Below are 23,754 nucleotides of genomic sequence, written 5' to 3'. Positions count from 1 at the left end.
TTCGTGAAGCATTTATTGGCGGTACAGGATCCATATTTTTCAGCATTTTCAGTGGATTTTTCATCGATTGTTGCCATTCTTTTTCATTCATTCGCAAGAGCGTGGCCGTACTATATTATGATTTTTATTTTGAAATTTTCTCATTTAAAAAGACAACGTAGAATGGGTTAACTTTCTCATTCTCGGCGAAACATTCATGGTAGATTTTTCGGGATCTTTTCGTTGTAAAGTTTCGCCGGGAATGAGAAAATTTAGCCCTGCTTTTTGATTATATTACATATTGTTTGTACTGTTATATATGTCGGTGTTTTTTACACTTTTGGCAAAAACGTGAAGTTTTTTTAAACAGCTTTTAAAATAAATACAAAATGCACTTTTTCTTAACCCTTTGACTCCGCTGTCGACCGCTTTGTTTGACCCTACAGCGCGCAGTGGTTTTTCATAAAAAGTCACCTTTTACGCAAACCGGTATAACTTTTAAACAAAACAAGTTCAGCTAAAAAGTTATATATCTTTGAAAAGGAAAATTTATCTGCTTTCTTCTGAGCCATAACATAACTCCTATACTGCATTTTATCTCAGTCAAAGTTTCAAAAGGTTCAACACTACATTTTACGACACCGAAAAAAAGTGCAAAATATGGGCCGATGAAAATCTATTTTTTCAAAAGCTATTATTAGTGAAAAACAAATAAAAAACTTACAGAACAGCAGTAGAAGACATTGATGTGTTGAAGGATAAAAAAATTCTGCACTAAAACTGCCAAAATACTTGAAGAAATCTCAAATCCTTACCTCTAACTTTCATAACAGTCATTTCACCGCCTCCATCTTGAATTTGAACGTTTTTCAAATGTTTGTTTTGATTGCGCACTTCATCCTAACCCTTTGAAACCTATACTTTCCGGAATGGAAATTTATCGCTCTTTTCAAATATCATAACCATTTGATTCTCACAACAACAGAAAACTAAATATCATTGCTTAAATGACCATACATATAAAAGACGCGTATACGCGTCCCTCGTATATAGACGCGGGCGCACATGTGCGTCCCGCGTGGGCTAAGGGTTAATATGATATCAGGGGGATCGGCAAAAAATTGAAGATTCCATTCCATTTTTCCCGAGCCTTCTAGAGAAACTAAACCAGTACTTATAACCTCTTAAAGTTAGGAGCACGTTAGGATTAAACGATTCCATAATGAAAATGGATTATGGATTCCATGAGCAATAACTTTTGATCTAATGGGGCTTTAGAGCTGAAATTTGGCAGGATGGAGCATTTATGTATTTTCTATTCCTAAATAAAAAATCTTCCAGCTGGGAGCAGTTTGGGATCACTTATTCGTAATTTTTCTTTGAGTTCAAGCCTTTTTAAACTGAGGATTGAAGTATGTTTCTTTGATATTAAGTAGTTCAAATTTAACTATTTGGAGGGTTTAGGGTTTTAGTCTCACTTTAAAATCCTTCATTGAAAGTAACATACTTTGCCTTATCCGAAATGAGCGTCTTAGTCTGGAATGAAATATCCTACAAGGCTCTAAACTGATTTTTTACGTTATGCATGATATGTCGTTACGTTAATGGCCTAAAATAAGCTCAGATAGAGCCCTGCAGGATTAATAATTCCATTTTGCGACAAGTTGGGGTTGGGGTAGGTTCACCACTTTAAAATGAAATTTTTAATCCCAAAACGCTCGCGAAACCGCACATTTTGGTATCTAAGAATGTTTTAAAGTTAAGTGGAAGTGACTTTTGATTAATTTTAGATTGTGATCAGTCCATTTTAACGATGAAATGCATCTTTTGTAATTGTTCAAATTCAGAGATGTTTTTGGGATGGAATTTCGGATCCAAAAGTGCTCTTCATCATTGTTTCATAAAATATAGAGATCATGTAACAAGTTCAGACCATCAGAATCAATCCAAGAGCCACTTAACTCTCATAATTCCATAATTCTTAAAATCTAATATTTTGGAATATTGGATCCTTCTTCGCTCCTGGGACCAAAACCAAAAGTTCTAAGCTCGTGTCTCACACTTTTTTGGAAGATTTCATACCAAAATGCTCGTTCAAATTCATTTTATTCAAGAAAATCCGTTTTTTAGAAAATTTAATGTCACGTTTTTGCCAAAAGTGTAAAAAACACCGACATATAAAGTAGTTCATTCTGAATAAAGCTGACATTTTAGTTTAGATTTTCAACGGATTTCCACTTTTTGTTATGGGTGTTCTCAGTTTGCACTCTGAACCCCGGGGGGGGGGGTACTAGGTTTGCGAGGTGACGGGTATGTCCGAGCCGAAAATCGAAAATCGACCCTTTGAGAGACAAAATTTTGGTGATTTTGGGACCCTTTGAGAGACTTTTTCCTAAATTTTGTTCATTTTTTTCCAAATCTTGGTTTGATTTTCACCAATTTTTGGACAAAATTTTTGGGAATCGTGACCCTTTGAGAGAGAATTATTTGATTTTCGTTATTTTGGGACCCTTTCAGAGACTAACTTTTGAATTTGTACCCCTTTGAGAAACTTTTGAGGAATGAGAAAAGGTACCCTTATGGCTCTCACGTACCCGACACCCATTTTGCCTAAGTACCCCCCCCAGGCTCTGAACGCTGAAAAATAACAACATTTAGCCTGAAATAATTAAATTCTTTAAACAAAAAGAAGATGAAAAAAAAGATATTAAACCTAAAATGCCTCAATTCCGTCCTAAAATTAAGAAAATATTTAGAACAAATGAAGAACAGAACAATGAGAGTAGCTGATCCTCGACAAAGTTTTACCTTGTCTTCATTTCTTCATTCACAGTTTGATCATCAAATGACTTGAAAGACAACAAAAAACAAAAGACAAAATGGCTAACCTAATTGAAGATCAAAAGATCAGCGAAATCATCCAGCGATCGAAACTGTCACCAACTTTTGCTGGTTGTTTGAAACGCTTAACACGCGAGAGGAAATGGATTGATCGCTATTGTTTACTGTATCAGAATTTTTTGATCGAATTTGAAGACCAATGTTGTCTCAAAGCAACCTGTTTGATACCGTTGGAACATTATCAAGCCAAACGAATGGAAATCAATAATATTGATGATATTTACAAGCAGGTAACCCAATCAATACACTTTTCGTAGAAAACGTGCACGATAATAAAAGGTGCGCGAAAAAGGCCTATTTTTGCGCACTAAGCTGCGCAAAGTAAAAATTAATAAAATTTCTGTTTTCACGTCTCTTTTACCCTTTTTTTTTTCATGTTTTATCAAAACACTCAAAAAAATAGAAATATGAGGTATTTCTGGAGCCAGGGAGATTAATATAGGCAAATAGCCCTATTCCAGTAACATATATCAAAAGTTGCTATTATATTTCAATAAAAATCTGAAATCACATAAGAATGCCATTTTTAAAAACATTTTTAACTGTAAATATTGCCAATTATCCTCGGTAAAGCTCAATACTTTCACAAAAATGCCATTTTATGCTTCAGGTACGTATCACATGTTAAATTCGATTGAATTTGGATAATAATCTGAGAATACTGTAAAAAAATTTCGAATAAGTTAAGAATGACCATATGATTAAATGAAAAAAACACCATTCTTACAAATAAAAGCGTGTAAGTTTTCAGTCACACCTCGCCTTAGACTATGCTATTGTCTGTCTAAGACAAATCACTATCTAAGAAATAAGCCCAAAGCCGAAAAAAATTCGCAAACGGGCTTTTTTGCCGAAAAGAGTTTTCAATCAATTGAGTTGCCAGCCCGAGGGGAACTCATATGATCTGGCCTACGTCATGTGCCGTGTTAAAGGGTGGGGTTTTCAGCATCCCAAATTGCATTGTAAGGGTGTGTTTCTGTGAGATTGCACTGCAAGGGTCAATTTTAAAACAAATTCAAAATAATTTTTAAAAAGAAAGGTTTTTACTTCTCGTTTGTTTGAAAAAGTTTCTATTGTCTGATAATTACAGCTGACAAGAATAATTTTCTCAGTTTTTTTTTGAAACAGAAAATTTCCCAAGCACCTTCTTTCTCGCAGATTTACAGCTGAGAAATATAGTGCACTAAAAGGTTTGGGTAAATCAATAGAAAATGCACTGAAAGGGTACCTTTTACGATTTTGAAAAGCAGATTTTGCGCGGCACATACCGTCGTTTCGAAATCGAGTGCCCCCCCCTGAGGTTGCCAGTCTTATTTGAAATTCTCCCACCGACTTTTTTCCGTATACCGCCATAACGCCATACCGCCATATTTTCCCGCCTTTACTATCACTGTAACGGACGATAACATCGTCTAGCCTCTGCTAAGATTCTACTTTTCTCTGCCATAGAATGTGTTTTACCTGTGTGACATTTCACAAAAGATGTTAATGTTAAAACAAAATGAAGTGTACCGTGCCAATGATGAAACATCATGTCGTGATTGGGTAGATGCCATCAACCAGAGCAGGTGAAACATTTCTTAAATTTGATTCAATACGCCTTTTCGACCGTAGGCGCTAATTGCCGCGCGGGCATTTTTTTGTCTGTATTACCACCATAAAACTATCCCAGTCTATTTTTCGCACCTTATAGACAATAGAAAAAGATGTAAAAAAAGGATCGGATCAAGTTTAGGGGGATGATTAAATAATAAAGTTGCACGCGCCTGACCGCGTGACTACGGTGTATGGGCTATTAACCAGACCAGGTGAAGCATTTTTTTACTTCGATTCAATGAGTTAGTTCATCTAATGTTTCCAGCTCACCCAAATAGAGACTTATACGCATGCGTAATTTATCGTTCTTTAAACTGCTGGTTGTTAAATATAGCGTAAAGTACAAAAAGTAATGAATATGTAAGGGTATAGTCACTGACCAAGGTTGGGGCTTGGGACGGTGAAATATGTCATTCTTTGATACTTAGGGTTAGGGTTTGTCGTTCTTTTTGTCGCTTTTTAATACTTATTTGTCGTTCTTTTTAGATGGTCTGGAAACGTTAGGTGAACAGTCTTCAATGGGCTTTTCCAGAAAAAATTTGTAACTCCTTTGTTTAGGAGGTCTTTTTTTGATTTTTTTACCCAATTTTTCAGTACCCCCTTAGATTTTTTTCTCTTTTTTTTGGACAGCTCAGGATTTTCGATCTCTGACCCACGGGGGGGGGGGGGCACTCAATTTTGAAACAACGGTATTTGCCGCGCAAAATCTGCTTTTCAAAATCGTACCCTTACAGTGCAGTTCAATATGGCTGAAAAGGTACCCTTTCAGTGCATTTTCTCTTGATTTACCCAACCCTTATAGTGCACTATATTTCTCAGCTGTAAATCTGCGTGAATAAAAGGAGCTTGGGAAATTATTCTTGTCAGCTGTAATTATCAGACAATAGAAACTTTTTCAAACAAACGAGAAGTAAAAACCTTTCTTTTTAACAATTATTTTGAATTTGTTTTAATATTTTACCCTTGCAGTGCAATCTCACAGAAACACACCCTTACAGTGCATTTTGGGATGCAGAAAAATCCCACCCTTAAGCGCGGCACATGACGTAGGCCAGATCATATGAGTGACCCCCCGGGCTCTGACCACCCTGAATTTTTACACTCGAAAAACAAAACCCCCTGGATTCTTGTATTTTCCAGATAACCCACATACAGTACAGGCTATTTCTTAAATAGCTTAATAGAGAGTTGTATCTGTGTTTTCTCTGCGACGGAGACGATTAGATTCTGATTTTTCTAAATTCTGAATAGTGTTGAGGGCGACGGTGAATCAGCACTTTTTACCGTCCGCAATTATGTGGGTCAAAATTGCGGGTTATTTTAAATCGCTAAGTCACACCACAATGGCAAATACATAAACTCGCTCTTAAGAAATCTCGGTTCACTCAACTAAAACCCAACAACATTTGATTTTGTTTTAATGTTTAGAAAAAAGTGAGTTTACTCAACCACTAATTTATTCTTTTTCATACCGCCAAGCAAAATTTCATGTTTTTTTTTTGGTATGATAACTTTCGAAATCTGGTACTCTGAAAAGAAATCTTGGAAAGAGCTAAACCTGGATTTTATTTTCTCGGTATAGAAAGAAAGGGGAGGAAACGTAAAAGTTGACCTTTATTTGTCCGTATCAAAAGATAAATCTTGGGAATAGAAAGAGATGGGAGGACATAACCAGTGATCTTTATTTGTCCGCTTAGAAAGACATTGGCGCTTATAAAGGGTTTCTGTTAAACCACTAACAAACTTTGTTGGTCAAATACTTCGCTATCAAAAATTTCATTCAAACCGCTGTCTCTTTTATGATATCCGTTTGATTTTTTGGACTGAAAGTAAAATCACCGTTGATAACTAGTGTTTTTAAGATTATCTTTTAGTACTGTCCGGCTAAATTTCCATCATTTATGAGTGTTTATAACGGTAGTTTATTAAGAACCAAATCAAAAAAGTCGCACGCTTAGAAGACTGATCTTGAAAAGAGCTTTCCAACGAACCCAAACATGACATATTTTGCTTTAGCCAAAAATTTTATGTTTGAAGTTGAGGAAACGTAGTTTTGAAAATTTCAGTGTCACATAGCACTGAAGGGATCTCAAGGTGTCAAGGATCTTGGAAAACACTTGAAATTATATGAAATAACAATGAAATTTTCAATTCAAATCTAGCTATGCCGTTTTGAAATCAATGAAGGAAGAGCTTGAATATCGGAACGTTCATTTGTTGAGCGTCATTGAAAGTGAACGAGAAACGAAATGGAAATTGGAAGAATTCGCTCAAGAACAACGTAATCAATTAGAATCGCTTCGAAAAGAGGTAAACACCTTAAAGGGATAATCAGATGATTTGATATATTTGGTATGGAATCCTTTTATTGTGCTGAGCAAAATCTCAAAACATTTTTGCCTAAATATTTCCCAAAGTTGAAATATTTAAATTACAAGTTTTTGGCATTGAGTAAGAAATCAATAGAATTTCAACGTAAAAACCGTGTGAGAACCCATTTTCAGAAATTTTAATTTGTGATATCTCGACTTTAGAATACAGATTTTACTCAAAACCACAGAGGGTTTCTTCAGGCAAAAAATCTTTAACCAGCTGATTATCCCTTTAATCTACTTTACACTTGGAAAGACATTTTTATCTTCTCTTTATTGAGTGCTCGATAATTTATGATATGCACCATTGCAATGTCTTACACGGACCCAACAGCTGATTGGTTGAAAGTGACGTATTGTCTCATTTTACGTCACTTGCAACCAATCAGCTATTGGGTCCGTGATGTAATATCAGAAGACATTGCAGTGGTGCAAATCATGAATTATACAATGGGTTGACAAAATTCTTATTTAAAACTCAGAGTTTCACTGAAGATTAACGTGGAGGCGCCACGGGACTCTGAGTTTGAAAAAACTATCACTAGGACCCCTTCGAAAAGTGTAAAGTGTTGTAACTTTTCCGTCTGTAAAACCGATTCAACAAATTTAATTAATTTTCGTTAGCTATCGTTAAAGACGATCCTAGGTCGCTAAAAAAGAGAATACTTTAGGAGGCCTGATAAAAAAACGTAGGTCAGCCCGGGGACAGTTACAGTTAGTTTCAAAAGTCTACCACCGCTATATTTTCCTTCTCCACCAATTACGGTTTTAAACTTCACGCATATGTATATATTTTCCCGCGTTTACTATCCCTCAAACAGACGATAGCATTGTCTACTATTGTTTCCATCGGTCCTTTTCACGTCCCCTTTAATTTGATACCGGCCTCTTTTGCGGCACTATGGGTTAAAAAACAATACCGACAAAGGCAGACATTAAGAGGGACAATAAGCTAGAAACAATCTTCAACGAAAACTCGAGCAAGCTGATAAAAATTTCACCCCCAAAACAACAACAATAACAAAAACAAAACTATATGCATCATACAGTGTATATGCCAATTAAGTTATGGCTGTTTTTCTTTGAAGAATTGGGATGGAAAATTGGTCAAAAAGCACTATTTTCATAATTTTGAGACAAATAAGCTTTTACAAAAATTTTCCGAAAAAATTTTTTTAGTTTGATAAAAGATACACCATCTACCGCAAAAAAAATTTCAAAATGTTTTTTCTCCGCCGAAACTAAGCTCTTCAAAGATGAAATACTCTTCTTCGCAAAAGTCTTCATTTTTTTCTTCATCATTTTTTTTCATTGCAATTCTTAAATTTTCAGACTCGAGGATAATTGACCTAACAGAAAATGAATAACATGCCACAGTTTTGTGGGCTACATCAAGTAGAACTTTACATTTTGTAAGTGGCAAATGTCAAAAATTCACTATGATCAGAGCCCTTAAGCGAAGTGTTATTGATTCACACTGTCGATATTTCTGTCATTTCTCAGAAGAATAGTGACCTTTAATACAATAATGACCGGTTTGTAAGGGCTGAAAAAACCGGTCATTATTGTATTTGTTAACCGTTTCCTTCAGCTTCGATTGTGTTTTTGCGCTTTATCCAGAAAACATAGCGAAAAAAGCGAAAATAGGTCAAAAATTATTTTAGTTTCTAATGTCAGAAATGAAAAATGAGACATATGATGTCAATGCAGTGTTCATTTTCCTTTGAAAAAACTGACGTCACAATTAATTTTTGCGAAGCGAATGTACATGAGCGAAGCAGTTTTGCTATCGTGTGTGCGTACCGGTTTCCGGTAACACTACACTTTTTTTAATTTTCGCCTGAGCTTAGAATTCTTTTTTGATATGCATCTACTCTTGTCTCCCGAATAGACGTCCCCCGCTAATTGTTAAGAGACAAAAAAAAAACATCCCCCGCTCTTATTAAGACCCCCCGCTAATTAAATTTGAATAATTCAATATTTTATTACAGTGTAGATAGACCTCAAACTTGTTAAAATTTTCCTTTTTGTTAGTATTGGTTCTTATTTTACGTGTTCATACGTTATTAAGTTTCTTTTTTGTTGTTGAAATTAATACCAGTTAGAAAAGATTCTTGTCTTCAAATCCCCCCCCCCCCGCTTATTAGAATTTAGAAAATTTTTCTACCCCCCTCCTTATTCAGACCCCCCTGTCTATTCGGAAGACAAGAGTAAAACATGGAAAACCTTTGTCGTCAACTATATATAAAATGTGATAAAACTTTTGTTGATTACAATTGCAATTTTTTTACGTACTAATTGAAAATAAGGAAATAATTACTGATACAGTATGAAATTTTTTTTTACCTTTTTGATATATTTTCTAAAAATAGGCCACCATCACTAATAATTGCGCTGGTTTGCGTCATTTTTAGGTTAAAAAATTAATTGATCGTTTGGTAGGCAGATAAAACGTCAGAAAAATTGGATTTTCAAACTATGTGTTGAGCAGAAATCAAATCCAACGAAAATTTGGATTAAATAGCTACTGTATTGCAGTGTTCAAAAAATTAAGAAAAATATTATCAGTCAGTTGGACAGCGCGAACACTAGTTATTTGTGATTGTGGCCTTATAAAATGTTTTTATAACTTTTCAGAATGCTTTTGAAATGGAAAATGGCTTCTGAGTGTGGAGGTTTTCCCTTAGGGCATTCTTTCACATTAAAACTTTTTTTCCAAATATACAAGACATTTTTCCATCCTTGCAATCTGTTGAACTTAAAAGTATAATATGAAATTGCTTCTTGTTTTGAAAGTTTTTTTTTCCTTTTAAACATTTTAAGTTATTCCGTTTTTTTGAAAATATGAAATTTGCCTATTATTTGGAACTAAATGTTTTGCTTGCAACTTGCGAATCGAGGTGGCTCTGGATCGCTTCGCAACTTTTATACATATACGGCTTGTCCTAACGACGGGCAACTCTTTGCAGTGTAGGCCCGTCGTCATGCGAAATGAACCAATTGCATTGCGCAAAAAGCCGTGTAGCCCGTCACGAAAAAGTAACCGGTTAACAAAGGTGCAAAATGACACCAAGTGGTAAAAAATTATTCGGAAAAGTTGGGTTACTTTATCATGGATTATGTATTCAGGCCTGCTGTAATTGAGAGGTAAATATTAGGGCTTATTTTTTGGTTATCTGGCCTCAAAAATCAGTTTTCCACTCATTTAACCACTTATACAATAGCACATCTACTCCCTTTGCAAGTGATGTAGTTTCCTCAGTGGGTGTAAGGGGTCCAAAGGGTGGCTCATGACATGACTTTTCAGCTAAAGCATCGATAAGCTCTCCCAGAATCCCCCGTCTCCTGGCTGGAAAATATTTTTACGATGAGCTAAGGGGAATTGTTGTTTTTTGACACCTAAGCTTTGGTCTCGCACTTAGAAAGTTATTTCAACTTAATTTTAGTAGCTTGTTCTGATGCTGGCCCAAATATATAGAAGTTTCTGTTCGCTATTCTCAGTTTCTATTTGTATAGATTCAATGTGGTTTCTTAAAGATATTTTTCGAAATGTGGTCTTTCTATCTCCACTTGATAAATCTAACCTCAATAAAAGTGATACCTTATCGGGGGAAAGCTTCGTCGGGGGAAATTTTCGTCGGGGAAAATATTTGTCACTTCTCCAAAATTTCGTCACTTTTCCCCGACGAAGTTTTCCCCGATAAGGTAATCACAACAAAATGAAGCACATTCTTACTGTATGTGTGGTAATTTTTTATGACAAGAACGATCTTGTTTCCAGTCTTTTATTTCAAAAGGTTTCGCATTCCAACAATTTTTTGTCTTCCAAGGAATGTTCAGGTTGAAGGGAAAAGAGTAAGAAAAACATATCAGCACAAAAACAAGCATCATTTGGTGAAATGTCTCATAGTGGTACATAATACATTTCAGAAATCGGAGCGGCTCACGGAACTTCTCTTAATCAGGGCAGGTTCACCGACTAAGACCATGTTCAGACGTTACTCTTCCGTATCGTTACGAAAGGAAACGGTTCCGAAACTAGTGTAAACGTCAAAATTCGAAATGTCAAAAAGAAGACGTTACAAAGTAAAACAGATCGAAACGGTTTTTTTATCTACTACTCTTGTCTCCCGAATACACGTCCCCCCCGCTAATTGTTAAGATACAAAAAAATCCATCCCCCCCCGCTCTTATTAAGACCCTCCCGCTAATTAAATTCGAATAATTCAATATTTTATTACAGTGTAGATAGACCTTAAACTTGTTAAAATTTTCCATTTTGTTAGTATTGGTTCTTATTTTACGTGTGTTTATTTCTTAATTTGTTAAAGTTTCTTTTTTGTTGTTGAAATTGATACCAGTTAGAAAAAATTATGTCTTCAAATTACCCCCTCCCCCTCTTATTCCATCCCCCCGCTTATTAGAATTTAGAAAATTTTCCTACCCCCCTGCTTATTTGAGAGACAAGAGTATTTTCATTGGAACGGAACTACTCCATTTTCTTGCTCCGAAAAGTTCCGAAACCAATATGAACATTCTCGATCCGTAACAGAAACCATACTGGAACGATACGAAACTGTAACATCTGAACATGGCTGAAGGGTATTTTAACAAAGGAACAACATAATAATTTTTGATAATAAAGAAGTATAGTTAGATTTTGGCCAAGAAGTAAAAAATTCAAATTATTTTACAAAATACAAAATAAAATTGGTATCAAATTATATAATAATATTTCTATAAAATGCATAATAAGAAAATATTTCTTCACAAATATGTTAGGTTAAAATTATTTTGAAAAAGTTGTCATTAAGATTTTAATCATTTTCAAATAAAATGTTACAAAAAATTGAATTTAGAAAATAAAATTATAATGCCCCAGAGGTCATATTTAGGCCTGGCGAACGGTGAATTTGGCACAAGGCACGAAAAAAGAGTTACAATTTGCCTTTCGAAAAGTTCGGTTCGCGCCGCCCCAAGTACATATTTACGCTAATGAATACACTGTGCCTACTAAGAATTCGCCGGCCTGGAATCTAGAAATTGCCAAAGTTAATTGTTCATTCGCCAGCCTACCAAAAAGAAAGCAAAACCCCTGATGCCCTGGCCTTTTTATTGATTATATCCCCACTGGCTTAAAACTTCTCACTGAGTCACTGAGATAGAGTTGTTCGGCTAAAAACATTAAAAAATTTAGTATTTAAAATTTCTTAAAAAGATAATATGTTAGTTATAAACAGTACCATGAAAATGTGCCTTTGAAAAAACCTCTAGACGAATTAAAGAGCTTCAAAATTGCATATAAGGCTACGCCAAGTTATCTATCTAATATTTCGCTCAAAATTAGGATCAAGTTAATGGGATCGTTAAAAATTCAAAAACGGGAAAACTTTGTCCATATTAAAGGGTTTTTTTTATAAGAATAATATCGTTTGCTTACTCATCAATTGTAATTCACAAGCTTTTTCACATTGAATTGACACGAATGGGGAGCAAAATTGGTCGGAAAGAGGAAAAGAAAAACATTTTTTTGTTTATATCAGCACAATAATAACAATAGGCAAAACACTGTCCTGATATGAAATATGTATCTGATATGAAACGGGAACACTTACGTAAAAATAAAACCTTTAACATACATACCCAGCACCTCCCAAACACTTTATTAAAATATGAAATAAACTGACATAGCTGCCAAATATAACAATCCCATCATAAATTGAGATGGTACAATCATAAACGATGCTGATTTTGAAGATTTGAAATGTTTCTTGGCCAGTTCTTCAGTATTATTCTTGTGAAGCATAACATTGACATCACCAAAGAAGCATGACTTGCATTCATCATAAGCTGGTCCCAAACAAGATACACAACCAGCGCTGATAGGATTTTTACATTGCGCTGCACAAGTTGCAATCTTGACGGCACATTCTAAAATATTACATCCTAACCTGATCTCCATCATCTTTTGATTACCTCTTACGATCACTGCCGCTCCTAATCCAGTCGGTAAACATTGTACACAACTCTTGTAAAGTTTACCAAAACATCTTTTACACTGCGATGATATCACACCATTCTTCAAACATGTGATGGCACATTTAGCTACAGTGACGCCGCACTTTAATTTCTGTTTCCAGCTGCATTTACTGAGAACTAAATACTCATTACATCCGTCTTGGCAATTACAGCAATCTCCATCGCAAAGTCCATTTCCATAGCATACATCCTCATGTCTAGCCTTACAACAATTACCTGCCACCAGAGTCTCTCTCTTGCAGATGCCATTAAAATCGCTGAAGCGTTCTTTCACCATTTCATGTGTACTCATCCTCAAACGTTGCAAGTCCATGTGCTTTGACATACACGATTTGCATTTAGCAAAAAGTTTACCCATACAAATAGCACATAATGGATCAAGAGGTTCAACACACGAAGCTGCACAGATCGCCAACCTAGCTCCACACTTAGCCCATTTAATTGCACTACAACCTAACTCAGCTACCACCATCTCAGTACTATCGGCAACAATCTGATCTCCTGATAAACTCTCTTCAACCCCTTTGATACACCCGATACACTTTTTATACACCTTACCCAAACACTTTATACAATTGGCTGATTTGACACCTCCTTTTAAGCAGGTTTTGCCACAAAGGGCGACTTTAGCAGCACACTTGATTTTGTCCGATAAACTGCATTTACTCAGCATCATGTACCTAAAAAAATAGAAGAGTACACGTTTTTTCTTAATTTTAAGAACATTTTTAAAGCCTGCGGATTTTCTTAACATTTTAAGTTTAAAGCCTTAAAGCGAAACATTTTTCCGTCTTATTAATTTCAAAATCTCAGAAAAAGTTTGATCCTAGAATTACTAAGTTCCAAAGGTTCTTAAATAAATTAAGAATCAAAAAAGTAAAAATAGGCTTTCTTAAGAATAAGAACAGGATAAGAACTTTTTAGGCTAGAAATACCAAAAATTTAAGCCCGATTAAAAGTGTACTGGTTCATATAAAATGTGTAATTTGTTTTTACCTGTTGCATCCGCCATCACAGTTGCAGCAATTTCCATCACACATCCCAATACCATAGCAACCGTCATCATGCACTCCCCGACAACAATTCTCTGGTTGTGCCCAAATTTGGGTAGCAGATTTTTGACAAGTTGTCTCGAAGTCATTGCGGTAGTTTTGAAGTATAACTTCAGTGTTGTTTTGCAACAGTTCGACTTCTGTCTTTTTATGGTGAATACATTTTGCACATTTGTGATACATTGGTCCTAAACAGGCTATGCATAAAGGATCTAAAGGGTCAATACAGGATACGGCGCACCCAGTGACAACAATGGCACATTCAATCCAAGCCATTGGCCCACATTTTCCTTTATCAGAGCTAACTTCGATTAAGCTTTGAGTATCATTGACAACTTGGTCTGCAGTCAAACTTCCAGGTAAACAAGCAACGCACTTGGTATAGACACCACCGAAACATGAAACACATTGACTTGAAGTAACTCCGTTATCATAACACGTCAAAGCACATTGACCAACCTTAGATAAAACATAAATTAATGTTTGAGTTCATCATTGACATTTCAGAGTTTTACCGCTTTTTGGATCTACAATATTCAGTTACTACAGGTTACTTATCGATAAATCATTTTTAAAACTGTATTATTCCATTTTCCAAGGGGGGTTAGGGTCGGAAAATGTCGAGTATGCATAGGCTTCACCTTCAAAACCATACCCTTACCCCCGGGCGGGGGGGGGGGCAGCTGGGCAAAAGGACCGACGGGTATGTGCGGGCCCGGGGGGGGGGCAGCTGGGAAAAAGGACCGACGGGTATGTGCGGGTCCTAAGGGTACCTTTTCCAATATGTTTAAAATGCACTGTAAGGGTCGGAAAAACTAGAGATGCACTGTAAGCGTAGAAATTTCAGAAAATTTTTGAAAAATCTAGCTATATTGACCAAAAATGCTAGAATTTTGACCATTTTTTGCAAGAAATAAGGGATCGAAAATTTGGGGGAAAATGCACTCTAAGGGTATGATTTTCACTGATTTTTGCTGCACTGTAAGGGTGCAATTTTAAAAGCCAATTTTTGGCCCGCACATACCGTCAGTCTGCAAACCCAGTGCCCCCCCCGGGCCCTTACCCTAAAAGAGACAAAAAAGCTTGGTAATTTGAAAAAAGCCGATCTTTGCACATTGCCTTCCACCTGAATTTCTGTTATATGCTTAGCTTTTTTGAGCAGAAAAAACATCATTTCATCGGAAAAAAATTCATTTTGTCATCAGAGAGATGTTTATATCAATCAATGCATCTATCCGCAGGCACATGCTTCGTCCTTCCCAGGACTCATCAGTGCGGCTTGGGTAAGCGAACATAGATTCCTGTTGTCATCGGAGTGCTTAAAACACTAAGTGTTGAGGGTTGCATAATCGCTTGTGGTCAGCGGATAAGTAGGGTTTGCTCCTCCACAAAGTTTCAATAAAAGTCAGACAATAAAAACAATACCTTTAAAGCACATTCAGCTTTCGTTTTCCAACCACATTTACTGAGTCTCAAATATTCATTACACCCGTCTTGACAGTTACAGCACTCGGAGTCGCATAATCCGTTGCCGTAACATCCTTCGTCGTGTTGACCTCTACAACAGGACGTACCATTCGCCACACGGAACACGGTGGCGATGATTAAACAATTAAACACAAACCAAATCTTCATGTTGGTATTATGGATAGGGCTATAAAATAAAACAGAAAGAAATTTCATATATGAATCAAATTGAAACATTTTTCTTATTAGGAAAGAGCTCACACTTATCAGGGGAGGAAACAGGAAAATTTTTTTAGCCCGAATGGGATTTTCCAGAAAAGAATTTTACCCCCACTGTTGAAGATATTGATTTTTCGAAGTGTCGAACCCCCTGGATATCCAGTCTTAAAAATTTGCTCAACACCCTGGATATCCTCTTTTATAAAGATGCTTACCCCTGGATATCGTATTTTTACTTGAAAAGGCACTTTACCGGCTGGATTTCCGCTCCCTTGTAGATATTTAACCCGCTGGATATCCGATATCCTCAACAGCGCACGGACTATTTCTGGAAAAGCCCAATTAGTGAAATTTGATGAAAGATTTTTTAATAGAAAAATATTCTCAGTGGCTGAGCCTTTGTCGCATTGGACAGTATGGTTGAAATTAGGAATGACATCATTGCTGAATCCCACCCCCTCCGGTGGTCAGTTGGAATTTTAGTAAATAATTTTGCCAGAAGCTTACTAACCTTAGAGATCTACAGTGAAAGACTCTATTTACAAAAATCCCTAAATTGTACTAAATCCAAATTTCTAATTTCTCAATTTCAACCGAAAAAAGTTTGAAATCCTACATAGTACTGGTGCCGAAATAAAAAAAAGCATACCTTCTCCCCAAATGGAGCTGGTTTGATGAAATCGAGTTTCCAGAGAGAGGGACAGAGAAAAGATTATATCGGAGTTTTTGATTTTTCTAAAAAAAGTAATGCATTGTGGGAATGTTTCGGGGGTATTACAATAGAAATCTCTTAGGAATCACTCGAGAGAATTCTATTCTCAACTTCAGTTGAGCTACAATCTGACAATGTCTGTCTGTCTGTCTGTGTGTGTGTCTGTCTGTCTGTCACAAAAACTTTAGGGCAGCCTGGAGACTTCAAAAATGCTTGGATTTGGCTGAAATTTGGCACACTTGTTCCTTGGGTGAATATCTGGGGGTGTTTTTTTCATTTTGTAAAAATTTTGATTTTTGGGGCCTGGGGACGAGTTTTTCGTCAAAACGAGGCTAAAACTTTGGGGCAGCCTGGAGACTTCAAAAATGGTCGGATTTGGCTGAAATTTGGCACACTTGTTCCTTGGGTGAATATCTGGGGGTGTTTTTTTTATTTTTTGAAAATTTTCATTTTTGGGGCCTAGGGGCGAGTTTTTCGTCAAAACGAGGCTAAAACTTTGGGGCAGCCTGGAGACTTCAAAAATGGTCGGATTTGGCGGAAATTTGGCACACTTGTTCCTTGGGTGAATATCTGGGGATGTTTTTTTAATTTTTGGAAAATTTTGATTTTTGGGGCCTGGGGACGAGTTTTTCTCCAAAACGAGGCTAAAACTTTGGGGCAGCCTGGAGACTTCAAAAATTGTTCGATTTGGCTGAAATTTTGCACACTTGTTCCTTGGGTGATTATCTGAGGACGTGTTTCTTTTATTTTTCAAAAATTTTGATTTTTGGGGCCCGGGGACGAGATTTCGCCAAAACGAGGCTAAAACTTTAGGGCAGCCTGGAGACTTCAAAAATTGTTCGATTTGGCTGAAATTTTGTACACTTGTTCCTTGGGTGAATATCTGGGGTTCTACAATTGGGCCTATGAATAGTTTGAAGGCACTGAAGTTGAGCCCAGTGCGTTGCGCACGTTCGACTATTATAATACCCCCGAAACAATCCCACAATGCATCGCTATTTTAGAAAAATCAAAAAACTCTATAGTCAGTCTGCAGGTAACCTTTGAGAAGTTAGACATCGAAATTAACTTACTTTGTCTTCCTCTAGTTCACAAAACTTTTTTGATGATTGTCCCTCGTCAGTCTGAATTTGTTCTTCTTCACTTGTTTTAAGTCTTTCTTATTTGATTACCAATCTGTAAAGTCTCTTGTATTTATACTATTTTAGAGGGGTCTGGAAAGACCTAAAAACGGCCCTTTCTTAGGGTATGATTGTACATGAAATAAATTACAGACCCGAATAGAAACTGTTGTTTGGCTTACACATTCAACAGAAAATAAATTTTATGTCAAAACTGATTTATTCCCAGAAAAACATTCGACTCTTTTGATCAACCCTCGCAAAAATGACGTAATAATTGATATTTTCTTAGTTTTCTTAGAAAAACACTAAAAATGTTTTCTGTCTAATGGGAAGTGATAGAAACATCACTCTGCTTAGATTACAGTTACAAGCTTGAACACGCATATATCCAAAATTAGTTACTTCCCAGTTGACACACAACGTTGTTTCAACGTTCATCTAACGTTATATGGACGTTATGAACATTACATAAACGTTGAAAAAACGTTTTATGCCAGCTGGGTTTGCAACAATATCCATACTGTCACGAGATAAAGATTTGGTCGAAAATGACATTTTTACTTGCAAAGGTGTGACTGTTCCAACTTAAAACAGACTTGTTTATTTTTTTTAGATCTCCTTGAATTTATCATGTTTTAGCATGCGTGTGAATAGATAGCCAATAAAGTCTAATCTATACGATGTTTATACCAAGTTTATGTAAATGCACTTTTGAGGACAGTACATTGACTGTTTCGACCCGCAAAATCGAGGACGGAAATATTATTATTACTGATTTACCGTCGATCTCAATCAGTCAGGATGTAGACAAAATATCAACCTTACCGTCTCCGTCGCGGAAAAACACTCATACATAAACTCGGGATTAAAACGAGGGAAAATAAATAAAGTGCGGAAAGTAATATTTCATCAAGGCGCGGTTTATGGAAAAACTAGCCACGTAGAGTTTGGAACTGACAAAAAATTCCAATACAATGTAAACATGTGCATATCTGTTTAACTCCCGGGCTAACCTTTTTTTTCCAATTTTATTCCGCCTCCTTTTTAGTGACCTTGTAAAGACGATAGCACTGTCTAAGCCTACTCTTTCTCTTCCCACCAAAGATAACAAGTACTTCTCTAGGAAATGCCACTTTTTCACACTCTAGCTCTTCTACTTAATATTCATACAGAGGGGGATGGAAAAAAGTATTGAAAATGTGTGGTTATCCCCCTCCCCCCTGTAAAATGGACTTTTTTTGTTACAATCCACACTAGACCGAACTGTTTTTCCACCCCCTCTCCCCACGGGGAAAGGGAAGACTTGTCGGTGGAAAAGGGTCATCGGGTCATCAGTTTTGACCACGATTGTAGGACGGATAAATTTTTTAAGTACCACATTCAGTCTATTAAACTTCTAGACAACATCAGTCTCAAAGTGGTTCACTTTGAGGCATCATTAAAGGGCTATAATCACAGATCTGTAAAGCCCAAAGGGCTAGATCCTATCCATCGGCACGAAATTTAAAAGTCAATCTTTTACTTCATCTTTTTTTGCTGGTGAAAGCTTAAAGTTGCCTATCTAGCCCTTTGGGCTTTACAGATCTGTGGCTATGATCAAAATGCTGTTCTCATATCAATGTAAACGTCGATTTAAAATATTTAAAATTAATTTTAAAAATATATTTTAAAATTAATATACGATGATTTCTTTTTATTCGCTGTATGATACCTCTCCACTTTTGATATTATATTAAGTAGGCTCTACTAAAAGTTTGTTTAGTTTAGTAGGTTACCTATTGCCAAAGAAATTAATTATTCTGTTTCGACCGATGTCTTATCCTTCCCCCTTCCTCTTTCTAATGATGATAAGAGCCCTCCCCACTGGAGAATGGGTCCTACTCCTTGCGAAGTAGGAATTCCTCCTCTTTCGATTTGGAACGCTTAGCACTGTCCAGACACCGCTGGTTCTGTGCGCGCGAGACAAAGATACCATGATGTATAGTGATATTTGATGGCTCTACTTGGGATTTTTGCGTTGAGAGGACTCACAGTTATTGTTTAACGGTGATAAATACTTAGAATTACTTTGGAATCTTCGAGATCATCCTCTCAAAGTTAACACTCCAAAACTTTAACGAATTTGTGGAGAAAGCAGATAAACTCGATAATCCAAATTTATCTGGTCGCCGGTTGTGGTCGCTGGTCGCGGTCACCATTTCTGGTCGATGTCTAGGAACTCCCTTTAACTCTGCTCACTTTCTTATCAATTTACAGCTAAAACTTCCTCTTCTAATTTACTTTCTTTTGAGTTCTAACAAAAGAATTTCGCGCGGAATGGGTGACAGTTTTTTTCTTAACCTTTTTTGCCTGAAGAAAAGATTACGTCATAAAAAAGTTTCGCTCGAACAAAAAGAAAAGTTGAAGGAAGTTCTACTTTTTTCATCCGTTACGTCAATTTCGACCAGTGGAATTACCAATGACCTTACAAAAACGTCAAAGTTTTCGCTCATGTCGCGTGAAAGTGGAGACTGGCCTTTACACCAAAGATATTATCGTCTAACGAAACGACAAGCCACATGATCATACAACCCCCCCCTCTATGTCAAGGAACTTGTTTTTCCAAAGTCGGCTCCAGGCTTTTTGATGGAAATATAATTAGCCCTTGCCTTGAATTTTTCGTCCACTTTTAAGATAACCAGGATTTGCTTAGTTTAAGGTACACCCTTTCGTTTTAGCCGAAATTTCCATAACCCTAATTTCTATAACTTCTTCCTTTACTTGTGGATTTCCCACCAAATCGTATCCACCTCGTGGTTTTGAATATCAAACAATAAACATGGTGGCAAGTAGTCTAGTGTCTTTCGGTATATTTGTAACTAAGAATTCATGATATTCATGACGTAATGTTTTCTAATGAAATTCCCCAGTTTTAGCCAGTAGTTAAGTTCCAAATTAAAACTAGACAAAAAAAGTTGTATAAAATTTGCCATTACTAGAAAAAACCTGAGTCTTTCCGTAGAAAATATTACGTCATGAATATCATGAATTTCCTTTATTTTTGTTTTCTAGATCCCAGCAATGATTTCGAAGAAAGTAGACGAAGCATTGCAGCAAAATGAACCTTCCACCAAAGAATCCGATGACCTTATCAAAATCAAAAAGGTAAAGAATTTTTTCTCGAATGCTCAAATGCAACAATCGAAATCCTTACTGCTAAAGCTTTTTAACGATATCAGTTACGAACGCGTATATACGACACGCGCCATTTAGCTCATTGCAAAATATTGTACAATATAGATCCAGGGGTAGTATATTTGTGGCAAAAATTCAAAACATTTTTGTCCAAATTTTTCGGAAATCTTAAACTTCTAGGGATGATTTTTTTAGTTTTCGGAATTTTAAGACTCTTTCAGACAGTGTGATTTTTTGTTTTACATTTTCCAGATGTACCTCCTGCTGGATATAAAACGTGTTTTCCAAAAATTTAATAAAGTTTTCCTCGACCTTTTTCAGTCCAGAATTTCTAAGTTAAATAAATCTAACAAAAATGATTATCTTTTCTTCCTTAAAGATTCAAAGTTTCTTCCGTGGTTTGATTTGCCGACGTCGTTGGCACAGCATAGTACAAGACTACATACGTTCACCACACGCAGAGAGCATGCGTAAACGAAATTGCGTCGTTTTTCAATTAGTACGCTCTGAGGAGGAGTACGTTGAATGTCTCTCTATCTTGGTTTCAGCTTTTTATCGACCATGCAAAATGGCGGCAAGCTCCAAGAATAAGCCATTATCTCATGATGAAGTTAACTCCATTTTCTTGAATAGGTAAATTTGAGTATTTTTGGTCTTACGTTAGAAACAGATAAGCATGGTACTTGAAATTTGCGCTGCATATATAATAATATAATAAAAAAACGAGTTAAAAAATTAACTCGAAATAAAAGCGCTTTGTTTTTCTTGAAGATTTCTATTTTGAGTTACGGACCTTAACTCGAAGATTTCACAACTCAAAGCCATGTAACTCGATCATATAACTCGAAGATTATGTGCCACTTTTTGTTTTCGTGTTCTACATTTTTTTAAATTCTGGCGGTCACTTACTTTCGAATTATGGACACCCGTAAACTTTTTTGGCGTCCTCTTCGGTACTTGACTTACAAATCACAAATATGACTTCGATTAGGAACCAAAATGCTTAGTATATGTAATCACATGATAACGGGTGCAATTCGAATATAATTGCACGAGTAATTTTTTTGTTATTAATTTTCCGAGTCCGAAAGGACGAGGAAAATTCGAAACAAAAAAATCACGAGTGCAATTTTCGAATTGTACGAGTTATTATGTGATTACGAGCTAATCGCACAATGGCTTTCACTACTTTTTCCCAGTTAGGAAAGTAAATTACAGAAATTACACTGAGAGTTTTATATTTTTCTCTTCTCTTTATGTCTTTCTTTTATTGTTGTTTATTGATTTTCTTTCTCAAAAAATAAATTTCGAATGCAATTAAAACGTTCGATGCAAAAAAAAAGTAAGAAAAAACATTAAAATCAATTTTGTAAACATTGGCGTGGCATTGGAGAGTGTGATTAACGATTAATTGCTCTCTACAGGATGCAATTAACGATTAATTGCTCTCTTTGAGGGCGTGCCAAATAAGAAAAAATAACCCATCGTGCGATTAATATAAAAATCTTTCTTTTTAACAGTGAAACATTGATGTTTTTGCATCAAATCTTTTTGAAAGGACTTCAAACAAGAATGGAAAGCTGGCCGAAAGTTGTCTTGGGTAAGATACATTAATTGATAAACAATCTCTTCTAAAAAAGTGGTCAAAAGCATTTCCTCTTTATACACCTTTTCGACCGTAGCTGCCAATTGCCGCGCGGGCATTTTTTTTGTTCATTTTACCACCCTAAAACCGCCCAGTGTTTTTTTCACACCTAAAGACAATAGGAAAAAGTGTAAAAAAATGGTTGGATCGAGTTTAGGCTGGTAAATTAAATAATAAAGTTGCACGCGCCTGACCGCGCGGCTACGGTCGAAAAGGTGTATTATTGTATAGCATTAATTTGGCTATTTCAGAATAAATATATATACAATTTAGGGTTAGTATATCAGAGAGAGGATACCCAATCAGTTTTTCCTCGAATATACCTATAAAATAATACTCCTTAATCAACCTCGTCCCCGTGTATCCCAGGCTTTGTTTACGTTACTTATTGACGCCAGGGAATTATTATTATCTGGCGCTATCAGTAAGCATCAACGAGCTGATAATACTGATAAATCTGATAATACGCAGGGAACGAGGTTGCTCCTTAATCTTAATCAAATCAACTCTTGTTTAATTTTGATCTTTTGAACTTCCCAGGTGATCTTTTCGACATGCTTTTACCAATGTTGTCGATTTACCAAGAATACGTTCGAAACCATCACTACAGCTTGCAGGTAATAAATCTTTCGTCATAAATCTCCATAAGAATGTCGAGTATTCAACTTCAAGACTGCTTAAGCATTTTTCAAATCAAGAAAGTCTCTTCCCCTTCCAAACGAGATAAGAGCAAATCTTTGAAAGGAGAATTTCAAAATATCCTTTTTTTTCGTACGGTTAATTTCCTGAAGCCTTTAAACTTACTTTAGTCTTTAAGAAAACCTTGAGAAATAAGAGATGTTGGCTCGTCGTGGGTTGAGATAGAGTCATGTCGGCTAATATTGCGACCGACGGCTAATATTGCGACCGACGGGTAATTGCGACCGACGGGTAATTGCGACCGACGGGTAATTGCGACCGACGGGTAATTGCGAACACGACATGACTCTACTTCGTCCCCGAGATTTGTTGATTTGAGGTTAAAATCTTCGAATATTTTCCTTATTTTAGACATTGAGTGATTGTAAACAGAGAAGTTCATTCAGGAAAACTTTGAAATCGTTGGAGAATAGTACTGTAGCAGGCAACCGTACCTTGGATACTTTCCTGACCTACCCTATGCATCGGGTATACTATGCTTCGTTCGTTCGTTCCTATGTTCGTCCCTAACTTGCGAGTTAAATATCAAACATTAGATTAGAAATACAATCATTTTCAAATACGCCACAACGAATTAAAGCCTATTCGCTTTAAGTGTGCATTCTCGTTAGCTACTACAATCATGGTAGAAATATATTGAGATTTTTTGTGTATTTTCACGTTTTTCAGAATTTAAAGTTCGGGCGAGGATTGCGATTTTAGTACTTCCACTTTATTTCACTGAATATTTCGATTTTGGAGGGGTTCGGTGGCTTCTGGGAATATATTCCCAGCC

General features: G+C 36.2%; 2 protein-coding genes across 2 annotated transcripts in view; one reads left to right on the top strand and one right to left on the bottom strand.

The window, feature by feature from the left end:
• The window catches only part of LOC136819026 (ras-specific guanine nucleotide-releasing factor 2-like), an 89,195-nt gene that overhangs the window by 12,403 nt on the left and 53,038 nt on the right, over positions 1-23,754 (top strand). The window contains exons 2-9 of the mRNA XM_067075183.1: positions 2,813-3,110; positions 4,330-4,448; positions 6,639-6,786; positions 20,513-20,605; positions 21,015-21,268; positions 22,156-22,235; positions 22,821-22,897; positions 23,331-23,447. Coding sequence (XP_066931284.1) covers positions 2,859-3,110; positions 4,330-4,448; positions 6,639-6,786; positions 20,513-20,605; positions 21,015-21,268; positions 22,156-22,235; positions 22,821-22,897; positions 23,331-23,447 — 1,140 coding nt within the window. The 5' untranslated portion in view covers positions 2,813-2,858. The remainder of the gene's footprint in view (positions 1-2,812; positions 3,111-4,329; positions 4,449-6,638; positions 6,787-20,512; positions 20,606-21,014; positions 21,269-22,155; positions 22,236-22,820; positions 22,898-23,330; positions 23,448-23,754) is intronic.
• LOC136819020 (proprotein convertase subtilisin/kexin type 5-like) lies at positions 11,479-17,584 on the bottom strand. The gene is made up of 4 exons (XM_067075178.1): positions 17,411-17,584; positions 15,365-15,593; positions 13,884-14,398; positions 11,479-13,567 (listed from the first exon to the last, which is right to left on the bottom strand). Exons 2-4 carry the CDS (start codon positions 15,572-15,574, stop codon positions 12,514-12,516), a joined length of 1,779 nt encoding a protein of 592 aa, XP_066931279.1. The 5' UTR covers positions 15,575-15,593; positions 17,411-17,584; the 3' UTR covers positions 11,479-12,513.

The sequence above is a fragment of the Clytia hemisphaerica genome, unplaced genomic scaffold (assembly GCF_902728285.1).
Source record: "Clytia hemisphaerica strain Z4C2 unplaced genomic scaffold, Clytia hemisphaerica genome assembly, whole genome shotgun sequence".
Taxonomy (NCBI): Eukaryota; Metazoa; Cnidaria; class Hydrozoa; order Leptothecata; family Clytiidae; genus Clytia; species Clytia hemisphaerica.
The sequence above is the reverse complement of the archived record's forward strand: the minus strand, read 5'-3'. Positions and strand labels throughout refer to the sequence as shown.